At 45.3% G+C, this 24,016-nt stretch overlaps 1 protein-coding gene across 1 annotated transcript in view; it reads right to left on the bottom strand.

Moving 5' to 3' along the window:
- The window catches only part of LOC134568076 (cytochrome P450 2D15-like), a 63,271-nt gene that overhangs the window by 15,857 nt on the left and 23,398 nt on the right, over positions 1-24,016 (bottom strand). Inside the window, exon 6 of the mRNA XM_063426361.1 lies at positions 22,774-22,915. Within this exon, the coding sequence (XP_063282431.1) occupies positions 22,774-22,915 (142 nt within the window). The remainder of the gene's footprint in view (positions 1-22,773; positions 22,916-24,016) is intronic.

A 24,016-nucleotide genomic window follows, 5' to 3' on the forward strand; every position in this document is an offset into this window, starting at 1 on the left:
AAGCAAAGACCACAACAGGGCAGAGAGGAACAGGAAAGGTAAGAATTTAAATCATTAGGTTAATTCTGATTGGATAATTTCCAATCAGAATTAACAATCACACGTGGGAGATATCTAGACCTCCCACTGTGATTGAGGCACTGTGCCTTTAACGCCGGGTCAGGTGGCTGACCCCGGTGTTTATTAAATTGGGCGGTCTCCCAGCGTGCAGCGTCATGCATGCTGCCGCTGGGGGACGAAGAGGAAGACGCGGGCGGCATCCGTGGCTGGGAGGATGCCGCCCGCCGAGCGCACGCCAGGAAGGGGACCGCGGACGGCTGGAGGGTGAGTGCCGCGAGCGGACTGCAGCCTCCCCTCGCAGCTGCCCGCAGGATCCTGACACATCCTCATTGTGGTCACTTCCTCCCAGCTCACTCCGCGCGGGAGGAGCGCGTGCGCCAGTGAAGAGGGAGCCACGCTGACTCCCATCATCCCCAGCCAGCCGCCCTCCTGCAAAGAAAAGGTAAGAGACAGAAGGGTGGCTGGAAAATGAGCTTTGTGTCTGTATGCATGTATGTGTATGTATGTCTGTCTGTGTATGTGTGTGTATGTCTGTCTGTATGTATGTGTATGTCTATCTGTATGTATGTGTATGTATGTCTGTATGTATGTATGCATGCATGTATGTCTGTCTGTGTATGTATGTCTTTGTGTCTGTCTGTATGTATGTCTATGTATGTATGTATGTGTATGTCTGTCTGTCTGTCTGTATGTCTATGTATGTATGTCTGTGTATGTATGTCTGTGTGTCTGTGTATGTATGTATGTCTGTATGCATGCATGTATGTCTATGTATGTCTGTCTGTCTGTATGTCTGTCTGTATGTCTATGTCTGTATGTCTATGTATGTATGTATGTGTATGTCTGTATGATTGTCTGTATGCATGCCTGTATGTATGTCTGTCTGTCTGTATGTATGTCTGTCTGTATGCATGTATGTCTATGTATGTATGTCTATGTATGTCTGTCTGGATGCATGGATGTCTGTGTGTGTATGTCTGTATGTATGTCTGTCTGTGTGTATGTCTATGTATGTCTGACTGCATGCATGTATGTCTATGTATGTATGTCTGTCTGTCTGTATGTATGTCTGTGTATGTATGTATGTATGTATGTCTGTATGCATGCATGTATATCTGTATGCATGTATGTCTGTCTGTATGTATGTCTATGTATGTATATATGTATGTCTGTATGTCAGTATGAATGTATGTCTGCATATCATTATGAATGTATGTCTGTGTGTATGTATGGCTGTATGCATGTATGTATATCAGTATGTATGTATATATGCATGTATGTCAGTCTGTATGTATGTATGTATGTCTGTATGCCATTATGAATGTATGTCTGTGTATGTCTGTATGCCATTATGAATGTATGTGTGTATGGATGTCAGTGTCTGTATGTCTGTCAGTATGTCTGTATGTATGTCTGTATGTATGTATGTGTGTGTGTGTGTATGTATGTATGTCGGTGTCTGTATGTATGTATGTGTCTTTATGTCCTCATGCATGTGTGTCTGTATGTATGTTAGTATATGTCTGTCTGTCACTATGTATGCCTGTGTGTATGTCTCAGTATGTGTGTGTCAGTATGTATGCCTGTATGCATGTATGTCTGTTTCAGTATGTGTGTCTGTTAATATGTATCTGTGTCCTTTTGTATCAGTGTGTGTGTTTGTGTCTGTGTGTGTATTCCTGTGGGTGGTATTTGGAGGCGGGCCCAGTGGGCGGTATTTGGAGGCCGGCCCCAGGGGGCCCAGACCCTGAGCTGAGTTAGGGGCCCCAAAATTTCTGGTGGCGGCCCTGGTTACCATATCCACCATGTTTTCAGGGACACATATTGTAACGGATCGCCTGGCACCCTGACCGGGTACCTCCGTTAATGGATGCTCCTAGTGCTTCCTGAGGACTCCAAGCACTCTGGCAGACACCATAATCACCGAATCCGAGAAACCTTTAAATTCTCCCAAGCGTATGAATGTTGTAGACCATTGAATAGGAACCATACGAATAGGCTTGTACTCCTAGCAGTCAACTGGAACAGCATACATTAAATCCTTCCCCCAATAATGAGACGACACATCACTTTGAGGGTAAAACAGGAACTCTGGACTGTCTCATCCAGCCTGGCTTTTATTACAATAATACACATACAGGCCACACCCAGGGGGAGGCATAAAATAACCAATCACATACATGGTTCAGCCCACACATCCCCTCCCCTCAGATAACATTAAACCCAAGTATCCGGTACACTTTTCCAGCCAAGTTCTGGATGTACCCCAAAACCCGGGGGTACACCTTTAAATCCAGCATCGCTGGATAGCCCTTATTCAGGGGGACAACATATCCACAATTCAAGTCATTCGGATGAATGGTTCGGGAGATATGGGGTTCCAAAGATTTGACCGACCGCATGGGTAAAGTATCCGAAAACAGTTCCATGCATTTTGGCCCTGCGGTCGGTCACAAACAAGGGAATGAAAACAGGCGAATTGCCTGTGTTATAGAGCCTGGACAGGGTTTGAATGAATTCCCTTGTTTGTGGGGTTCTTTCTACCGAACGGCGGCTCATTCGGTAGTTTCTATACGAATTCCTGGAAGTATGGAGGTCTCAGCGGTGTTTGCCTAGTCAAGTGTCCGATTTTAGTTCCAGACACTCGACGGCAAAACACCGCTGTTCGGTAGTTTAAGATGGCCGCCGCCACGTGTTTGTTTCCCGAATGGCGGCCACCCAGAGGACAAAGAATATATTACACTGATTGCCAATTACCCGTTTGCAACATTGTTGCAAACTGTAATTGGAGGCACACTTATTCCTGGGTGGTCTGGTTGTTCGGTAGTTTCACTCAATATACTGAATGGAGTGATTCTACCGAACAATCAGATGAATGCTGCATACAAATCACCCAGGATAAACTTAACACACAAATACACATATAATATTACAGGCAGTACACTAGAATATGTATCACAGTCTTAAAGGGACAGTAGTCCCAAAAGTCCCAATATGTCCATAGATGCTGTTAAAAGGGCCAGTAGCAGCAATATACAGTACAATATGCCCCAAATAACCCAGGGGCCATAGTCAGCAGGTAGGAGGCTAGCAAACAGGCTTCTCCAGGGCCCAGTGGCGAGGTTGGTTTCGCCACACATATCATTTTGTCATTTATGAAAATGCATGAAAAGGGTTGTATGTATAATGCATAGTCTGCAGGATTCGTAATTGCCTAATTACTTGATATTATACCTTTACATTTTCTTCTGAATTCTATAACACTTTTCATGTGCTGCCCATCTATATGTATATGTGATATGTGTATCTGGTAACACTCAGGTTTCCACAATCACAATCATGCTGAAGAAAATGTTCACTATAATCCAATATCAGCACCACAAAGGACATGAGAACACGTTTCTAGAATACACACCTCTACATTTATTATATATATATATTTGGTAATAAAATGTTAAACAAAAATCTGCACATCAGTCAAGTCATAATACTTGCTTTTTCCACAGAAATCACAAATCTGCAGTGATGTTACTACTGTAAAATATTCTGGGTGGGCATATGTAAATTAGTTTAACAAACAATCACATTTTTGCCTCTTTCCATTTTAAACATGGATTCCTTTGAGTCTGTGTTTGCTGTATACAACAGATTTGAAACACCACCAAGGAAAAGATGCAAAGCCGGTTTACCACTCATGGACAGCTGTTTCGTTGTTAATGCAAATCATCAGCATGAGGTTGGTTACTGGTTTGCTTATTGAGGCGTGGTAGTATACCTATCAGCCACAAAACCACCTGCCTAATATCATATAGGTCCCCCCTCGTGCTGCAAAAACAGGTCTGTGCCAAGGCATGAACTGCACTAGACCTCTGAATGTATTCTGTATTCTGTCATAGCTGGCCACAAAACATTAGCAGCAGATCTGGGAAGTCCTGCAAGTTCTGATCCTCCATCCATCAGATTTGTCAACAGCTTGAACTCTTTTTCATATTCCTCAAGCCATTGAACAATTTGTGCAGTGTGGCAGCGTGCATTATCCTGCTGATAAGAGTTCACTGCCATTGGGGAACACCATTGCTATGAAGGGGTCTTCGTGGTCTGCAACAATCTCTAGGTAGCTGGTATGTATCCCCAGGTCAACAAGATGCACACGCACCTGGCCATCCACCTGATTGCTCTATGGTCCAGTTCTAACACTTGCGTCCCCATTGAAGGCACTTTCAGCTATGCAGCCCCACACGCAGCAAACTGTGAAGCACTGTGTGTTCTGGCACCTTTCTATCATGGTCGGCATTAGCTCATCTGTTTGATCGCACCAGATGGACTAGCCTTTGTTCCTCATGTGCATCAAGGAGCATTGGGTGCCCATGACCGTGATGCAGGTTCACTGGTTGTCCTTCCTTGCACCACTTTTAGTAGGTATTAACCACTTCATACTGGGAATACCCCGCAAGACTTGACATTTTGGAGATGCTCTGATCCAGTCATCTAGAGTCTGCTACTTGGCCCTTATCATAGTCACTCAGATCTCTTCGCTTGCCCATTTTTCTTTCTTCCAACACATACAATTCTAGAACTGACTGTTCACTTGTTGCCTAATATATGCCACCCCTTTGCAGGTGCAATTGTTACAATAAAATCAATGTTATTCACTTCATATGTCTGGGTTTTAATGCTACGACTGATTAAAGTGTGCATGTATGTGTGTGTTTGTGTGCGCATATATATATATATATATATTTGTGGTCGTGGCCATATAGCCGTATATGAGATCATAACATATAATAACATATAATAACATAAATACCCATTAGTTGGAATTAGTCGGTTGTGGTGTGCCGAAACCGACAGAGCAGTAGGCCTGTAAAAAGTGGGCCCACCTTAGAGGGTGTTTGTAATAGAGGGAGTGGCGGGTGGGGTGACTCGCCAGACCATTGATGGTAATGTGAGAGTGGATTGGTAGCCCTTTTATAGGGAAACCAAGCCCCTCCCACAACTACAGGCCAAGCCTTTATATTTGTGGTCGTGGCCATATAGCCGTATATGAGATCATAACATATAATAACATATAATAACATAAATACCCATTAGTTGGAATTAGTCGGTTGTGGTGTGCCGAAACCGACAGAGCAGTAGGCCTGTAAAAAGTGGGCAAAAATAAATACCATAAGACATAATACGTTGACCAAACTTTATTTAGATAAGTCACAAAAAGCTAGTCTTAATTCTTTAACAGGATTGGGTATATAGAGAGTATAAGCGGAAGATTTCCAGCGTCCCATTGTTTTGATGATGTGTGGAGGTATGTGGTTAGCAGAGGCTGTGGATGCTGCCCCGATTCGGAAAGAATGACCTGAAAATTGACTAGGGTTCAAGCCGAGTCTAGTCAACAGCAATCTTACATAGAGCATAAACCTTGCTGTAGTTAGAACGTTACCGTGCAGTTCTAGCAAAGGTTGTAATGGTTGTTTGTGGAGTGATTGCAGATAATTGTCAACATTTTGTACCGGGCACCATTTGTTATGAGTAGGGTACAAAGGGATCGTAACGGTATGACCCATGGTGCTGGTTTTTGAGTGTTTGAGTATGAGTAGGTAATGGTCGTTATGTTTCTCTAAGTCCAAGGTTCTTAAGTAATCAGTGGTCGTAATAGTCCTGGTTGTGAATTCGTTGGGACGGAGGAATCCATAAAAAGCTAGATATATGGCTGTCTTTATGACCGTGTTTGTCCTGGGCTCAAACGGGGAGGAATCTAACAAGTTGCTTAGTGCATGAAATATACGGTTATCTATAGGTAGTCGTTTTGCTGGGACATGTGTGTCTAATTTTTTAATGCCTCTAAGAACTGTCTTGATTTGATATGATGACAAGAAACTAGTGGCTTTGGGTTGTTGAATAAGCATGTGGTGTTGAATTCCCGTGAGGTATAATTTAATAGTGTTGAATGATAGTTTTAGGTTGATGTGGCAAAAAGAAGTGAAACCCAAGATTGCTTCTATCGTAAACATGTCGTGAATGTGGAAATCAGTGATAAATTTCCTGAATATGTGAAATGCTCTGTCGTAAGTGTTTCTTGTATTTACAGAAAGTGCAAGGTGAGAAATGTGACGTGCGTGATTTAACAAGGCTTTTAATCCATTATCATGTCTGTGAAAAGTGGGGCTGGTGTTGCCAGTCTGGAAGCGGTGGGCAGTGTCGTGAAGAATTCCTGAAAACGAAATCGAGACAAGTGATCAGCACTGATGTTTGTGCACCCAGGAACGTGAATACATGTTAGAAAGAATTGACAAGTGGCTGCTACCCATGTGAGTCGTCTCAAGAGCCTCATAATTACCAGTGATGATGACCGGCCTTTATTGACAATATGGCAAGTAGCCATATTGTCAGAATAGCACCAAACCGTGTGACCGGACCACTGGTGGCCCCAGGTAACGGCTGCTGCCACGATGGGGTACAACTCAAATAAAGCTGAGGTCTCTGTGAATTTTGTGAGAGCTTTCACCTCAGTTGGCCACGGCCCCCCAAGCCATTGGTCTCCCCATATGGCTGCGAAACCTGTGTTTGCTGCAGCGTCTGTCCATAGTGTAGGTGAAGTGTCTGAGTGAGGTGGTATAAACATGGCACGCCCGTTCCAAGAAGTGAGGAAAATTCTCCACATGCGCAAATCGGATGTTGCGTGGTTGTCTAATGAAATGTAAGATGTGTCTGAGGTAAATTGTGGAAATAGTGACAGCAAATGTGAAATAAATGATCTCCCCTGAGGAATGATTCTCATTGCAAAATTAAGCGATCCCAGCAATGATTGTAGATCTTTTTTTGTGCAACAACCTTGCTGTAGGTAATGGTCAATGCTTGCCAGGATACGCTCAATTTTCTCATGAGGGAGGCTAGCCTGCATGTGTACTGTGTCTAGTTGTATCCCCAGAAATTGCATCTGAGTGTCAGGCCCCAGGGTCTTATGTGGGGAGACTGGGATAGAAAGTGACTCGAATAATGCCAACATGTGTCTTAAACTTGTGGGTGGAAGTGTGTTGTTCTCAATTGTGAGGAAATCGTCTAAATAGTGAATCACTGAGGGACATTTACATGCATTGAGTAACAACCAACATAAGGCCTCTGCAAATGTGTCGAAAATACGCGGGCTGCTTTTAGAGCCAAAAGTGAGGCGAGTGAAAAAATAGTATAACCCTTCCCATTTAATGCCGTGAAGGTGCCAAAGTGTAGGGTGCATAGGAAGTAATTTGAAGGCGTTCACTACATCCGTTTTACTTAACCATGCCCCTGTGCCTGCTTTAATGATAGCCCCAATGGCATGGTCGATGGTGGCGTAATGCAGTGAAAACTCTTCCGATGGTATGAGGGAATTTAAGCTGGGGACTGTAGAGGAATGTGGTGCGGATAAATCAATGATTAACCTGGGTTTAAGTGAGTTTTTCCCCGTGACAATCCCAATGGGATTGGTTCTCCAAGAAGTAAAAGGTGGTGAGTGGAAAGGACCCAGCAAAAACCCTTGGTCCACCTCAATTGTGATAAGTTTATGTACCAGCTGTGGGTCATCTCGTGTGGAAAGTAAGTTGTCACATTCCAATGTGCCTGTAGGTAAATGTATCAACCCTGTGTGAAAACCCTCCGATAGACCTGTTATGAGGTAGTCACTAAAATGTCGTGATGGGTGTAGATGTAGTAAATCGGTGAATAAGCTGAGGTTCACGCATGTGAGATAGGGTTTAGGAAAAGCTTTATTTGGGCACATTGTCTTGGAATGAGCCCTAAAACAATGTGAACAGACATGCATTAGTCTACACGAACTAAACCCACAATTGCCAGCATTAAAATTGTTGCATACCTGGGATTTCCCTAAGAAGACAATATCTCTTCCTAATTTGTCTTTCAAACCTTTATTTGACCTTGAGGGGTTAGTAGTTGCTTGGTTTTGTTCTACCTCAGCTGTATTAGGGCAGAAATTAGTGCTGTGGGTTGCTGATGAGCATACTGCACAAGTTGGGGGCTTGAGGCCTGCAAAGTGCCTACAGAATAGCTCAGTGTCCAACTTATTCCACTTAATGCTCAAATTGAACTGAGCCAGAGCTGCGGCCACCTTTGCAGAGAAGGAACGGTGGTAATCGTAAAACGCTGTACCACCGTATTTGTGCCCCAAATCCACCAACTTGTGCATGTACGCATCTAGCTCGGCTCTTTTCCCTGGGTATACAGTGCAATATACGTCCCTATAGATGCCAAAACCTAACACAAATTCTGGTATATTCAATTTTTTGTTCAGGCGAGGGTCCCTAGCCTTAAGGACTACAGAAATGTCCCCACAAGCAAAGGTCCTGTTCTCAAGGACATCCTGGGAGGCAATAAGCAATGAAGCTAGGTTAACGTCCTTGCCTTCCAGAATGTCCTTCTTAAGGTGAGCTGGGACCATGTGTGAGGGATCAATAGATTCTATGTCACCCGTGGCTGGTGGGGTATTACCGGGTAAGGTATCAGCAAGAGGCTGAGTGGTGACCGTTGTATTTGTAGTGGAGTGAGTAGCACTACCGGCCTCCAATTTGTCCAGCCTGTCAGTGATTTTCCCCATGGATGTCATAAGGGACGTCATCATTGTATGAAATGCTGGTACTTGAGACCCGCTAGGGCCTTCCCCTGCCTCGGAGTTGTCAGTGGTAGTGTTTAGAAGCCTATACAACTCCGCCTTTCTAGCTGTAGCTGGGAAAGGGATGCAGCGTCTTCTTAGTTCAGCTGTAAGACGTGGTATGGTCCACGATCTAAGGGATGCCGGGCTATTCACGTCTGTACTTGGACCAGGGGTGGCAGGCCTAGCGGGTGTGCTAGGTAGTGACAGTTCTTCAGGAATATCTGGCGTTAGTGACATAACTGAAATTATAAATATATATAGTCAGTCGTATGAATTGTTTTGTGGGTGGGTACTGGTGGGCTAACAAAATACCAAGCGGTGAAACAATTAAGCTTTTTTAAACGTGACAGATGAGGCCCTGCTAGTTGCCAAGCGGCTTGAGAGGCACTATCTATGAGTGGGCCCGAGGGGACGTTTTGAGGCCACCGAACGTTGTGGCGGGGTGTTGGCCTCTCGGTGTCATATAAAGCATAAGAAAGATTGGGAGTGACAGGTGAGGCCCTCTCTTTACATTGATGCGAGGCGGCTAGCTATGATTTGGCCCGAGGGACGTGTCACCTCCGAGTGTGAGGTTAGGGATGTTGGCCTCGCGGGACCACTAGCCTATGGATTAAGACCAGAAAATATTTATCTAATTGGCCCCCCTAACCTGGGACCAGTACCCCTCAAATAATATTTTGGAAATAGTGGGATCTGGCGTAGTACCTGAAAAGTGAGTCAGGCTTGCCTCTCAATTGAAGAGAATCTGTGATTTTGTCGGTAGGTTAACCTGTGGGTATAAGATGATATATAAATATCTGAATCTGGGGTAGTGGTTAGGCCAGATCGTGGACCTTAGAACCAGAACCTACCCGATAACTGCGGAGGAGATATAAGCGAGAGAAACCGGTTTCTTGCTTGTAAAAGCTACCGTTCCGATGACTAAACCTAGGAGAGTAAATTATATTTTAACTAATATCATATGTTTATATGGTCATTTAACATGGGTCATATGACAATGTTACCAACCTATAACGTATATAAATGATACCGATCTCAGGGTTCCCAAATATTAATATGAATTCTGGTCAGAAAACCTGTGGGAAGATGTCAGAAATCAGGAATCTAATTAAATGTAACATAAAATTATTATTATATTTTTTTTTTTATTAGGTGTAATATCGTTATAGACCAGTAGGGGGCGAGATTCCACCTAAGAAGTGGATGCAGGATCGTGTATAAATAGTGAGTAAAAAAAAAAAAAGTGGATTTAAATAGTGTGATTAATTTATACATAAACCGTTTCGTTTAGTAGCATAATTTTAAGTATATTAACGAATGTATTGATTGTTTTAATCGTTTTAAAGATAGGGATTATTTTGCTTAGCGGCGGAGTGATTGCCGCGAAAATAGTTCCGGATGCGGTTAAGTGAATAGGGGCTCCGCCGTGAATGTGAAGCGGTTTGCTTTACGGCGGGCCCAACTTACGGTTATTTTGGCGGCAGTGAGTACCGGAAAGCTGTGCGGACGGCGGCGGCGGCGGCAGCGGCGGCGGCAGCGGCGGCGGCAGCAGCGGTGGCGGCAAAAGCACTGGAGAACCTGGACCACTCAGGAGGGCACCGGACCCGGAGACCACGATGAACAGGTAAGGGGAAATCCAAGATGGCGGTCAGAACCGGAAGTAACGTTTCTGACTCGCCAGACCATTGATGGTAATGTGAGAGTGGATTGGTAGCCCTTTTATAGGGAAACCAAGCCCCTCCCACAACTACAGGCCAAGCCTTTATATATATATATTTACTTTCTATCCCCTCCTGGGTGTATATTTTGTGTATTTGTCTGGATATGAAAGACTCACAGGATCTTAGCTCTGCCATTCCCAGCTACCCTTTGTGGTAGCAACTTGGTTGTGCCTCTCAGTGTATGCTGTCCCTGCTAACATCTTGCACCCAGCTGCTATGTGCTGCATTGTCTCAGAGGTCTCTTTGCACAGTCTGCACCTTGGGTTCTGTCTGGTGTGGTAGACCCCTTCTTCTATAGATCTGGTGCTAAGTGCATGTTGCTGTAATGCTAGGATTAGTGCCATAGTGCTTTCTTTCAGTCCTGCATTTTCCAACCACTATTAGGATTTCGTAATGTGACCCACATCCACTATCAGCCAGTGGCACATACCATGGAGATGTTTGTCTTTCCATGGAACCTCCTCCTTTTCTGCCTCCTCTATCTGTTGCTGTCTTAGACATTCCCTGTCATACCTCTTCTCGTCATAGAGAATGCCGAGAGGGTCTGCGGTGAGTGAAACAGCTGCGAGCGGCAAGCAGGCACTAGAAGCCGGCGCTCACGGTGAGCAGGTAACTGAAGCCGCTGCGAGCGAGTGAGCAATCAACGGAAGACGTCGTGAGCGGCGCGCGTGCAGGGGGCCTGACACTCAGACACCAGCTGTGTTTCAATGTGTTTCATCCAGTACTGTGGCCTTGACACCAAACAGGCCCCTACACCATCCGTCTGGTGCACAGTCTCTAGGTGCTGGATTTTGGGTGGAAATATGGAATAGTTTCTGGGTCTTGACATCCTTAGTGACCAACTCTTCTCCTGGCTAGGTTATTATTATGTTAGCTGAGTACCTGATGACTGGTAGGGCATAAAGTTGTTATCAAAATTATTCAACCCCCCATTGAAAATAAGATTTATTGTCAACATTTACAGACTTTCAACTGTTTGCAATGGCCAAATCAAACAAAAGCAATTAAAATAGCTCAACATTACAAATGCTTTAAGTGGGTTCCCCAAATTCAACTGAAAATACAACTTATAATGACTTCTCCAGTCTCAAAATTATTCAAGCCCCTGAATCAACTCCCTTACAACACCACACATATGAAAACAGGTGTTGTCTCAAGCACAGCTGATGCAACTAACCAAAGGCTTTATAGTTGCTCCAGGTTTGCTTGTACCTGAACTGAACTTGTTGAGTGTCTCTTACAAACGTACCTTTATCCTGCGCCCACGCCTTTTCTCTCCTTCGGCCACATGAGCAGAACGCACCAGGCCACGCGGTCCGAATGCTCCACGTGGCCGTGTGGCCTGAATATAATACTTACCTTCTGTCCCGACGAACTGCAACCCCTAAAAATAAAAGAAATAGCCTTGACATCATTACCTTAAAGGGATCACGTCATCTAGGTGACCCAATGCTGTTTGGGCTTGCAGAGATGACGTGGACCAATGGGAACTCTTTAGAGCCCATTTAAGGTTTGTTTTAGCTTCCATTCTCTGCCCTATCGTGGTTTCTGTTTGGATCCTCGTTTAGTGCTCCTGGTGATTCCCTTGTGATTTCCTGTGTTTAACCTCCGCTTCGTATTTGACTTCTGATTTCTGGTATCCTGACTCCGGCTTCGTATTTAACTAATGATTTCTGGTATCCTGACTCTGGCTTTGTCTTCACTCTGAGTATTTCTTTTATTCTTGCCCTTTATTTATCTTGAGCCTGTTTCTTGTTGTATTAATATGTTAAGTCCGGCCATTCTAAGGCTTGGTAATATGTCTTTCAGATCCACCTTTCTTGGGTTTCCTTTTTCCTGTGTTTTGGGGTACGACTCCCGTGACAGTGTCATATTTTAATGCATGTCCAAAGAATGGTCCACAAAGTTAAGAGAAGAGATCATCGCCCTTCACAAGCAAGGATCAGGATAAAAAAAAGATAGCAAAGGCACCAATGTTCCTGGAGACACATTGGAGCATGGTTTGCAAATTCAGAGTTGAAGGAACAATGGTTACACTACCTGGACAGGACAAAAACAAGAAGCTATTATTGTCTGTAACCAGATTTCTGGTTAGACAAAACTTGGTGGCCACTGAGGTTTCAGTAAGCACAGTAAGGCGCATATTAAACACAGAAGGTTTTCATGCCAGAACATCACTAGTGAACCAAAAGTACAAGAACAGGTGGTTTTAATATCTTTAAAATCATATAAATAAGCCACTGAAGTTTTGGAATTCTGTACTGTAGAGCAGTGAAACAAAACTGGAACTTTTCGTCCCAACAGATCAGCAATATGTCTGGAGGAAGAAGAATGAAACATACACAGAAAAGAGCACTGTGGCTACAGTTAAGCATGGTAGTGCTTCAGTGATGTTCAGTGCTGCTTTGTATCCTCTGGCACTGGAAATCAGCAGTGTGTGGAAGGCAAGATGGAATTATTGAAGTATCAGTAAATCCTAGGAGAAAACGTTATGCCATCTGTGAGGAAACTGAAGCTTGTTTGTCATTGGACCTTCCAACAAGACAATAATCCCAAGCATACCTAAAATTCCACCAAGGCTTGGTTGCAGAAGAAATCATGGAAAATTCTAAAGTGATCCCACAGAAAAAAGGTGGTATTTTGAAGAAGGTGGTTGCAGCACGCAAACCCAAGAATATTACTGAACTGGAGGCAAATAGTCATGAGCAATGAGCTAAGATTCCTCTGGAACGCTGCCAGAAGCTGGTGTCTGGCTATGCATCTCGTTTGCAGAAAGTCATAATAGCAAAAGGGGCTGTACTAAGTACTAAAGATGCTTGCCATGAAGAGGTTGAACATTTTTGAGACTCGAGAAGCCATTATAAATTGAATCATTTAATTTATTGTGTTGAGCTATTCCAATTGCTTTTGTTTGATTTGTTCTGAAAGGCTGTAAATTTTGACAATAAACCTGATTTTCAATGGGAGTTGAATAATTTTGATTACAATTCTATGTGTTGATGGCCTGAATTTGTTCTTGCCATTGAGCTGGGACTTCTGGACCTGTCTGACTCTCTGAAGGTACTTGTTGCTGGATGTTGCTATCTTCTTGGGTCTTCCTCATGGTTGTCATGTGTTTGTGGTAACCCCAGGTACTTGTCGCTGTTCTCTACATTTCCTGTTTGACCTTCTAGTACTTTAACTCCTTCTGTTCTGATCACCTTCCCTCTTTTTACTATAAGCTGCCCACACTTATGAACAACATTCCCATGTCCATGCTGTATATCCTAGTTAGGTGAATCAGTGAGTCAATGTTCCTCTCACTCTTGGCATACAGCTTGATGTCATCCGTGTAGACAAGTTGACTGATGGTAGCTACACTGTTGAACATTCCATATCCATATCCACTCTTCATGATGATCTGGCTAAGGGGATTGAGGCCTTTGGGAATAGCGCGTCACCTTGCCATATGCCATATTTGATATTCACTTGTGTTATTGTGCTGGAATTGGCTTCTAGAGTTGTTTTCTACCTTCCTATCGAGTTCTTGATGAAGGCTCTTAGTGCATTGCTGACCTTGTATAGGGTCAAGCTTTCCAGTATCTATGTGCGTGGCATGTAGTCAATCCAGGCTCTGCACAGATTGGTCTTTCTGGTCTTAGAATGCATTGTGACTTCTTGGTCTACCAGCAATAAAGCCACCTAACGTGCAGTGAAAAATAATAAAATAATAAATAAAAAATTAGTAAAATGATATTTAGACTACCATGTTTAAGATGTAGGTATAACAAATGATTCCTCTCAAATACTATAAACTCAACTGAGATATACCTACAAATAGAGATGTCCCGAATAGTTCGCTGGCGAATAGTTGCTGGCGAACATAGCTTGCTCGCGTTCCCCACGGCGGGCGAACATATGCGATGTTCAGTCCGCCCCTATTCGTCATCATTGAGTAAACTTTGACCCTGTACCTCACAGTCAGCAGACACATTCCAGCCAATCAGCAGCAGACCCTCCCTCCCAGACCCTCCCACCTCCTGGACAGCATCCATTTTAGATTCATTCGGAAGCTGCATTCATAGGAGAGGAGGGACAGTGTAGCTGCTGCTGATTTAATAGGGAAATCGATAGCTAGGCTAGTGTATTCAGTGTCCACTGAAGGACTCATCTGATCTCTGCTGTAAGGACAGCACCCCAAAAAGAACATCAGTCAGCTTTTTTTTTCCCAGTGTAATCTAATTCCAGTTGCCTGCCTGCCAGCGTGTGTGTCAGGCTCACAGCGTATACTGTGCCCACTTGCCCAGTGCCACCACTCATATCTGGTGTCACAATAGCTTTTTTGACTGTAATATAATAGCAGTCAGTTTCCTTCACACGTGTGCATTTCAGGGCCTGCCAGGGCACAGTGTCACACCAGTGCAACTCATATCTGGTGTAACAGTAGTGTACATAAAAAAAAAAAAATAGAAATTTGACTGTGAAATAATAGCAGTAAGTTTCCTTCACGCGTGTGCGTTTCAGGGCCTGCCAGGGCACAGTGTCACACCAGTGCAACTCATATCTGGTGTAACAGTAGTGTACATTTAAAAAAAAATTTTTTTTTGACTATAATAGATTGAATAGCAGTTAGTTGTCAGCAAACGTGTGTGTCAGGCCTACAGCGTCTACTCTGCCAACTTCTGCCAGTGCACAGTGCCACTCATATCTGTTGTCACAGTAGCTTGCACGCATAGTACCACTAATCGAAAAAAAAATGACAGGCAGAGGCAGGCCACCCTGCAGGGGCCGTCGTGGTCGTGGTGCTGTGATTCCCTTTGGCCCTAGAATAATGCCCAGTGTTCAGAGGCCACATACCCTGAACTCGAAAAGTTCTGAGGACATAGTTGACTGGCTAACACATGACACCCAATCTTCTACAGCTTCCGCTCGGAACCTTGACGCACCATCCTCCTCCAGCTTAGCTTCGGGCACCTCTCAAGTTACCACTTGCCCGCCTGCCGCCACCACCAACACTAGCAACACAGCCGCTTCACTTGATCTGTCAGAGGAGTTATTTACACATCAGTTGGAAGAAATGAGTGATGTGCAACCATTATTGCCAGAGGATGTAGATAACAGGGATATGTCTCAGTCAGGCAGCATTACACACATGGACGTACGGTGTGATGATGATGATGTTGTACCCACTGCTGCTTCCTTTGCTGAGTTGTGTATGGTATAGGGCTATTCCAAGCTAGGGAAATAAGAAATATATGGCATAGTGCAATACTGTATATACTATAATTGGATATGTATTTGCTTCAAATACTTGGTACCATCCCACCTCACTGCCTACTCACATCCAGGAAGTCCCTGCACAAGGCGGGACTGGTCGACTGCTGGAGGACGGCCCACCCCGACGACAGGGACTTTACATACTACTCGTCAGTACACAAACAATATAGCCGCATAGATTACATCTTCATGCCACAGGAACACCTGACGCTCCTCCGGGACGCACACATAGGGATTGTCCGCCAGTCGGACCATGCCCCGACATCGATACAGATAAGCTCCCCCCTATTCAAACCAGTGGAACGCCAGTGGAAACTTAATGAATCCATACTGACCGACCTAGTAGCCCGCACCGAGGCACAGCGGACTATCACCCAATACTTTGACACAAATGAGACTCCCGACATGCCCCCATTGACATTATGGGAAGCTCATAAATGTGTGATGCGTGGGCACTTTATATCCGTGTGTGCACAACGCAAGAAAGAAAAGACACGCTGCATCACAGACCTGACGAGGAGGATTGCAGACCTGGAGAGCTCCCACAAACAGACGCTGGACGACGACACCTACCTTCAATTGACAGAGACCCGGAGGGAACTCAAGGACCACCTTACTCAAGGACACCTACCCATACTGCGAAAATCAACCAGTTTTTTTTTACAAATACTCCAACAAGAGTGGCAGACTCCTGGCGAAGATGCTCCGTTCAAGGAGACGGTCTCAACACATCCATAAGATCCAGACGCAGGCTGACCACCACACTAATATGCCCAAGGGGATCATGGAAGCTTTCGGAACGTACCACACAGACCTTTATAACCAGAAACAGGCCTCACGAGACGCCCGTGACCTGTCCCAACGCCGAAGAATCACGGACTATTTGTCGCAACATGTTACATGCAAACTGTCGCCGGAACTTGCAGAAGACCTGGAAAGCCCCTTGACGCTCGAAGAGCTGGCCATGGCATTAAAGAACTCAAAGCCACACCGAGCCCCGGGACCGGATGGTCTACCGCTCACGTACCTCCGTACGTTTCGAGATACGATCCTGCCGAAGCTCCTTGCTGGATTCAACTCCATACGGGACGGCGGACGCTTTCCCATGGATACCCTAGCGGCGACTGTCACGGTCATCCTCAAAGAGGGCAAGGACCCGACCGTCTGTGCGAATTACAGGCCCATCTCTTTACTGAACGCCGACTTGAAGCTATTCACCAAAGCTCTATCCCTCAGACTGACCCGGATACTACCGGACCTCGTCCACCCGGACCAGGTGGGATTTATCCCGGGTAGAGAAGCCAGAGACGATACGATACGGGCACTTAATGTCATCCACACCGCCAGAACATCTAACCATGACACCGTACTCATATCGATGGACGCCGAAAAGGCGTTTGACTGGGTGGACTGGGTGTTCATGGCCGAAACACTGCGACATATGGGCTTCGGGCCATACATGCGCTCATGGGTAGCGGCACTATACACCACGCCGACGGCTAGGATCAGAATCAATGGAGCCCTGACAAACGCCTTCCCAATATGCAACGGTACTCGACAGGGATGCCCCCTGTCGCCCCTCTTGTTTGCCCTCACCCTGGAACCTTTCCTGGAGGCGGTGAGACGAGACGGGGGAATCAGGGGGGTTCGAGTGGGCGGAGAGGAGCATCGTGTGGTGGCACAACCGATGATATCGGTCCCTAACCTATTGCGGGCATTTGAGACCTACGGACGACTATCCAACCTGAAATTAAACCTAAACAAGTCCGAAGCCATGCCCATAACACGGAACGAGGATCTCACCAATCAGCTCAGCTCCCAATTCACTTTCTCCTGGCGCACTACAAAACTTCGCTACCTAGGTACCTGGTTGCCGAGAGACCTATCCCAGCTCTATCAGTTGAACTTCCTTCCCATCCTCTCGACCATACAAAAAGACCTGGCGAAGTGGACGGGACAATACATCACCTGGTTCGGCCGCATCAGTGCGGTTAAGATGAACATCTTGCCACGACTCCTCTACCTGTTCGCAATACTGCCCGCGAGGATCCCACAGGCATTCTTCAAATCGGCGACGGCGGCCATCCGACGCTTGGTGTGGAACCAGAGACCGACCCGCATTCGCAGGACCACCCTGGAACGCCCCAAGGCCGCCGGAGGAGTGGGACTTCCGTCCCTACAGACCTATTACCAGGCCACACACCTACACAGAATGGTGGACTGGCACGCCCATCCCAGTCCCAAACGTTGGGTGCAGATGGAGACAAGGCAGTCCCCAGACTCTGGCTGGGACGGCCCACTTTCAGGGATCTGCAAACGGGCAACCCAATCATTGACGCCACGCTCAAGGTCTGGTGCAACCTACGATTCGCCCGCCGACTGACAACCTCACCGAACCCTCTTACCCCCATCACCTACAACCCGGATCTAGCGGGAGGCCTCCCCCCGGCAGCCCTCAATCGCTTCCAAAGGGCGGACTGGATCATCTTACAACAATGGAGCTCGGGGAGCGAGATCCGACAGCTGACGGACCTAATGGAGGACCGACTTCCCACACAACTGGACGCATTCCACTACCACCAGGTAAAGTCATACCACGCACAATTACCGGGTAGAGCCCACCTCCACAGACAGCTCACGGACTTCGAACAACTGTGCACATAGAACATGGTATCTCCCGCATGTATGCTACCCTCCTGACGTCACTGGATGGTAGCCCGTTGGGCTTTACAGGTAAATGGGAAAGAGAGACAGGGACCCAACTGACAGACCAAGAATGGGGAAAAATCTTCCTCCTCACACACAAATGCTCCATAAGCTCAAAGTTCCAAGAAACCAGCTATAAACTCCTGACACAATGGTACCAGACGCCGGAGGCCCTCAGACGTATGTAGGTCGCCAACACGGGTGATTGCTGGAGATGTGGATCCGGACCCGGCACGAACATACACATCTGGTGGACATGCCCACGCATCACACCATACTGGCAGATGATCAACACAAAGATCAGGGAGGTTACAGGTTCGGACCTTCCCCTACAACCTCTGACGATGTTACTACACCACACGCCCATGCCCACGCGTGCATACAAAAATTCCCTCACCATACACTTGCTCACAGCAGCGAAAGCCCTTATACCGCTACACTGGAAATGCACCACGGTGCCCACATTCACACAATGGGTGGATAAAGTAGAAAACATCTATGACATGGAAATCATGACCGCCTCCCTGCAGGAGCGCTATGACAAATGTGCCCTTAAATGGTACCCCTGGAAATCATATATCTCGAATGGGTCGGCATAGTTCGTCCCCCGGGGCGCGTTGCCTGGTGAGGGCCGAGCCGTGGCCACCAGCGACACGATGGCTGTCCACTCACGGGAGGTGCCGATGGCGTGGCCGCGGGGGCCGAAGGAACCCCACCCGGATGTCACAGCACAATGGGAATCTAACAGGGGAAGAGGTGAAAGTAATCCTCCTCCTCCCACGACCACACCGGCAAGGACAGGACGCTTTACAGACGTGTTGTTGATGGAGGACATGCGGAGCTTTTTAAGTCCTACGCATCACCACAGCCCTTTGGGGTCCGCCCTCAGAGAACGATTCGACCGACAGGTAGCAGACTACCTTGCCTTAACTGCAGATATCGACACTCTGAGGAGCGATGAACCCCTTGACTACTGGGTGTGCAGGCTTGACCTGTGGCCTGAGCTATCCCAATTTGCGATAGAACTTCTGGCCTGCCCCGCTTCAAGTGTCCTGTCAGAAAGGGCCTTCAGTGCAGCAGGAGGTATTGTCACTGAGAAGAGAAGTCGCCTAGGTCTAAAAAGTCTAGATTACCTCACCTTTATTAAGATGAATGAGGGATGGATCCCGAAGGGACTGACAGTGGGCGATACATTCGACTAAAAAAGGCCTGATGAGGGGGACGTAACAGGGATTAAACTGATAAGAATAGTACTACTTAACACACCACTCCTATCTGGTTGCACATTAGATTACACGCGCAGTGCCCCAAATTTGAAGTAGGAGGACCAACCAAGCATCTTTTTCCATCTCCCGGTTCCTAAAATCGATGCCATATACACGTCCCCTGATAGGGGACGTAACAGGGATTAAACTGATAAGAATAGTACTACTTAACACACCACTCCTATCTGGTGGCACATTAGATTACAAGCGCAGTGCCCCAAATTTGAAGTAGGAGGACCAACCAAGCATCTTTTTCCATCTCCCGGTTCCTAAAATCGATGCCATATACACGTCCCCTGATAGGGGACGTAACAGGGATTAAACTGATAAGAATAGTACTACTTAACACACCACTCCTATCTGGTGGCACATTAGATTACACGCGCAGTGCCCCAAATTTGAACTAGGAGGACCAACCAAGCATCTTTTTCCATCTCCCGGTTCCTAAAATCTATGCCATGTACACGTCCCCTGATAGGGGACGTAACAGGGATTAAACTGATAAGAATAGTACTACTTAACACACCACTCCTATCTGGTGGCACATTAGATTGCACGCGCAGTGCCCCAAATTTGAAGTAGGAGGAACGACCAAGCATCTTTTTCCATCTCCCGGTTCCTAAAATTGATGCCATATACACGTCCCCTGATAGGGGACGTAACAGGGATTAAACTGATAGGAATAGTACTACTTAACACACCTTATAATAACGCAGAGAGAGACAACGCAGAGAGAGGAGTCTGAAGAAGAGGAGTCAGAGAAGGAAGGTGGCTTTGAGGAGGTGGAAGACCAAACACAACAGGCGTCCCAGTGGGGCTTGTTGTCACCTTTCGGGGACCCTTGGTGTTGTACGTGGTTGGGTGGAGGAAGAGACCTTCAATGACATCAGTGAGGACAAGGAACGGGACATGGCTAGCTTGGTATCCAACCTTGTGCAAATTGGGAGTTTGCAGTTGTGCAAATGGACTGTTTGCGGTTGTTTGCGGTGCGTTAAACGGGGAGTTTGGTCTGTCACTGTGAAGCGGGCGTATCCCTTACACTACCTGATCGATACAACATCATACCTGATGTTTTAAAGCACGTTATTCCAAACAATTTAGGAATGTTAGGTGATTTATGCCCGTTATGGATTAAAACCAGACTCTGCATCAACTATGTAATTTTCCATGGGAGTTTTGCCATGGATCCCCCTCCGGCATGCCACAGTCCAGGTGTTAGTCCCCTTGAAACAACTTTTCCATCACTATTGTGGCCAGAAAGAGTCCCTGTGGGTTTTAAAATTTGCCTGTCTATTGAAGTCTATGGCGGTTCGCCCGGTTCGCCCGTTCGCGAACATTTGCGGAAATTCGTGTTCGCCATTTGCGAACGGAAAATTTTATGTTCGCGACATCTCTACCTACAAACATACAAAATACAACTTATAGGCTAATAAAGTTCAAACTTTAAGAATATTGTAATTTCAAGGTTGCATTCACGGAATTCGTGCAATTTCAGGCCCATCAATATGATGTGAATTCCAGGTGTTCAATATATTCTAATTGGTTTTATTAATTCACTATAAAAGTTTGCTTATTACATAGAAACATAGAATGTGACAGCACATAAGAACCATTCGGCCCATCTAGTCTGCCCAATTTTCTAAATACTTTCATTAGTCCCTGGCCTTATCTTATAACTAGGATAGCCTTATGCCTATCCCACACATGCTTAAACTCCTTCACTGTGTTAATCTCTTCCACTTCAGCTGGAAGGCTATTCCATGCATCCACTACCCTCTCAGTAAAGTAATACTTCCTGATATTATTTTTAAACCTTTGTCCCTCTAATTTAAGACTATGTCCTCTTGTTGTGTTAGTTTTTCTTCTTTTAAATATAGTCTCCTCCTTTATTGTGTTGATTCCCTTTATGTATTTAAATGTTTCTATCACTGTCTCGTCTTTCCTCAAAGCTATACATGTTAAGATCCTTTAACCTTTCCTTGTTCCTTATTTTGTTTATTTTATCACTTGATTGTTTGCTATATCTACTAATTTGACCTGAAAATACTCCTTTATTTCGGCCTTCATTTCTACTACGAAGATCACAACTGGGGACTTCAGGACTTTATTGATGGGCATTTTCGTATTTATCTTGTAAGTGTAACATATTAACGCGTTTGATACTTCTTCTTACAGTGAGTGCGACCTTGAAATTACAATATTCTAAAAGTTGAACTTTATCACCCTGTGAGTTGTATATTTGTAGGTATATCTCAGTTTTGATTTACCAGTAGTTGGTGTTTTGATACTCTGTTTCAAATTATATATGCACAAAAGTTTGGGGTATTCAAAAGCATGCAATAGTGTGGCTAGTTTGGGGTATGATTGAATGGAGAATATTACTAAGTGGTTGGTGGGTTTATAAGTGTGAGACGTTGTGTGTATGTATGTGTGGTGGTTGCTTTTGGTGTTTTATGTTTGTGGGGATGCTCTTTGTTAAGTTGAGTGTTGGGGATGGCTGCTGTGTTTGCTGCATTTGTGAGGGCAGGTTGCTTGTGGTGTAGCTTGTTTCTGTTAATGCTGCTCATGGTTTGTGTGTGGGGGATGCTGGTTGTGGGCAAGGATGCTTGTAGGATTACATGTGTGGGAGGAAGATTGTTGTGGAGTTGTGTTTGTATGGGGCTGATTGCAGTGTAGTATGTGTGTGCATGTACATAGGGACTGTATGTAGATAGAATAGTGTGTTGGGGAGGATAGGGGCTATAGTGTGTTTGTGTTTTTGTGTGTAGGGGCTTTAATTTAAGTATCTTGTTTAGGATAGTTGTTGCAGGGGAATGGGAACAATAGGGTATATTTGGGGGGTAGAGACTATAGTGTGCATGTTTAAGGAGTGTGTGTGTGTGTGTGTGTGTGTGTTAGGAGGGATTGGTGCTGGTGTACAGGGCCGCCACCAGAAATTTTGGGGCCCCTGACAAAGCACAAGATCTGCCCCCCCCCCCCCTCCATCTTGGAGAATTCTGCATAGTCTCTACAGAGTCTCCCCACTTACTTTGTATTTGACAATAACAATAAAAAACATAAAACTATATGTAACAATTTGGACATTGATGGACAGGCTGAGTTAATCTTTTAATATAATACTTACACTGGACCTCTGGATATATCATCATGAACAAGAAGCCCCATCTTAGAGTAGTTGATGTGGTTTCTGTCCCAGCCCCAAATAAGTCATATGTTGTCAATAGTAAATTTGTTTCATTAAAGCTGCTATCGCCGTTTTCTTTCATCTAAACATAAGGGGAAAGTAACGTGTTCTTTCAAAAAGTTGCACATTGCAAATTAACATTTTTTTAAATAGTTTTCTATACAAATATGTATTCCGAATGCTATAGTGTCCTACTCCATATTGAGATTCAGTAAACCCCCCCTTTTCAGTTACCATTTTCCAGCACCAAGACACCTACAGCGATGTCATCCTGGATGCATAATTTCCCTCGATGGTCCAATTCAATCCTCCTCATTGAGTAACATTGTGGATGAGATGTGTGTCCGTGTCAAATGTCACATGACCGACTGAAACTCAGTCATTGCAGTGTTAGTGCTTTTAGTGGCTGTCAGGAAGACAACCACTACAGGTATGTTTGAATCCATCATTTTCTGGAAACCAAATTAACCAAAACTGGATATTTTGATGAAAGCTTGCAGGTGGCCTCATGCTCTCAAGCTTGCTGGTATAGTATAGTACCAAACCTCCAAACCTAGTAGTACTTGCTAGGTTGGCACTGAAGTCACTCAAAAACTGGATGTTTCTACTTTCCATGACACACAGGCTCCTAGTGGATTTCCAGGCAGTGTCAATGTAGCGGAGCTACAGTATCCCGACTGGGTATCTCTACTTATTCCTCCTCAGAGCTGGAAGAATCACTGGTTTGTGATTATAACTCTCCCCCCAGTAACTAGACGACATATAGTTCTGGGAGTACAACTGATTAGATTGAGCCAAATGCAGCCTTTATATCTACAACCCCCATCATAAGGTCTTGATTCAATGCGCACAGTGCCCCTCCAGGCGCCTCTGTGTCCAGGAGATAATTGAGTTGCCATCCGCTAAACTAATTATCTCCCGGATACAGAATGCCAAACATGAAAAACACCCCAAAAGACAGTTAAAATGCACAGGAACCCCACATGTCATACACTTTGGGCACGAATGTCTGCCAGGGAACGTGAGTGTTTGGAAGTTGCATTTGGGAGAAGGGTAAGCACTGAACCAGGGGTGATTATAGTTCCTTTGGGGACAAGGGGAATATAGGACATGAACCGCCTCAGTCAGAACTCCCATAATTGTCCTGGTTCTTCCTTACCCCATTATCTGTATCTAAGAATTT

The sequence above is a fragment of the Pelobates fuscus genome, chromosome 7, assembly GCF_036172605.1.
Source record: "Pelobates fuscus isolate aPelFus1 chromosome 7, aPelFus1.pri, whole genome shotgun sequence".
NCBI lineage: Eukaryota > Metazoa > Chordata > Amphibia > Anura > Pelobatidae > Pelobates > Pelobates fuscus.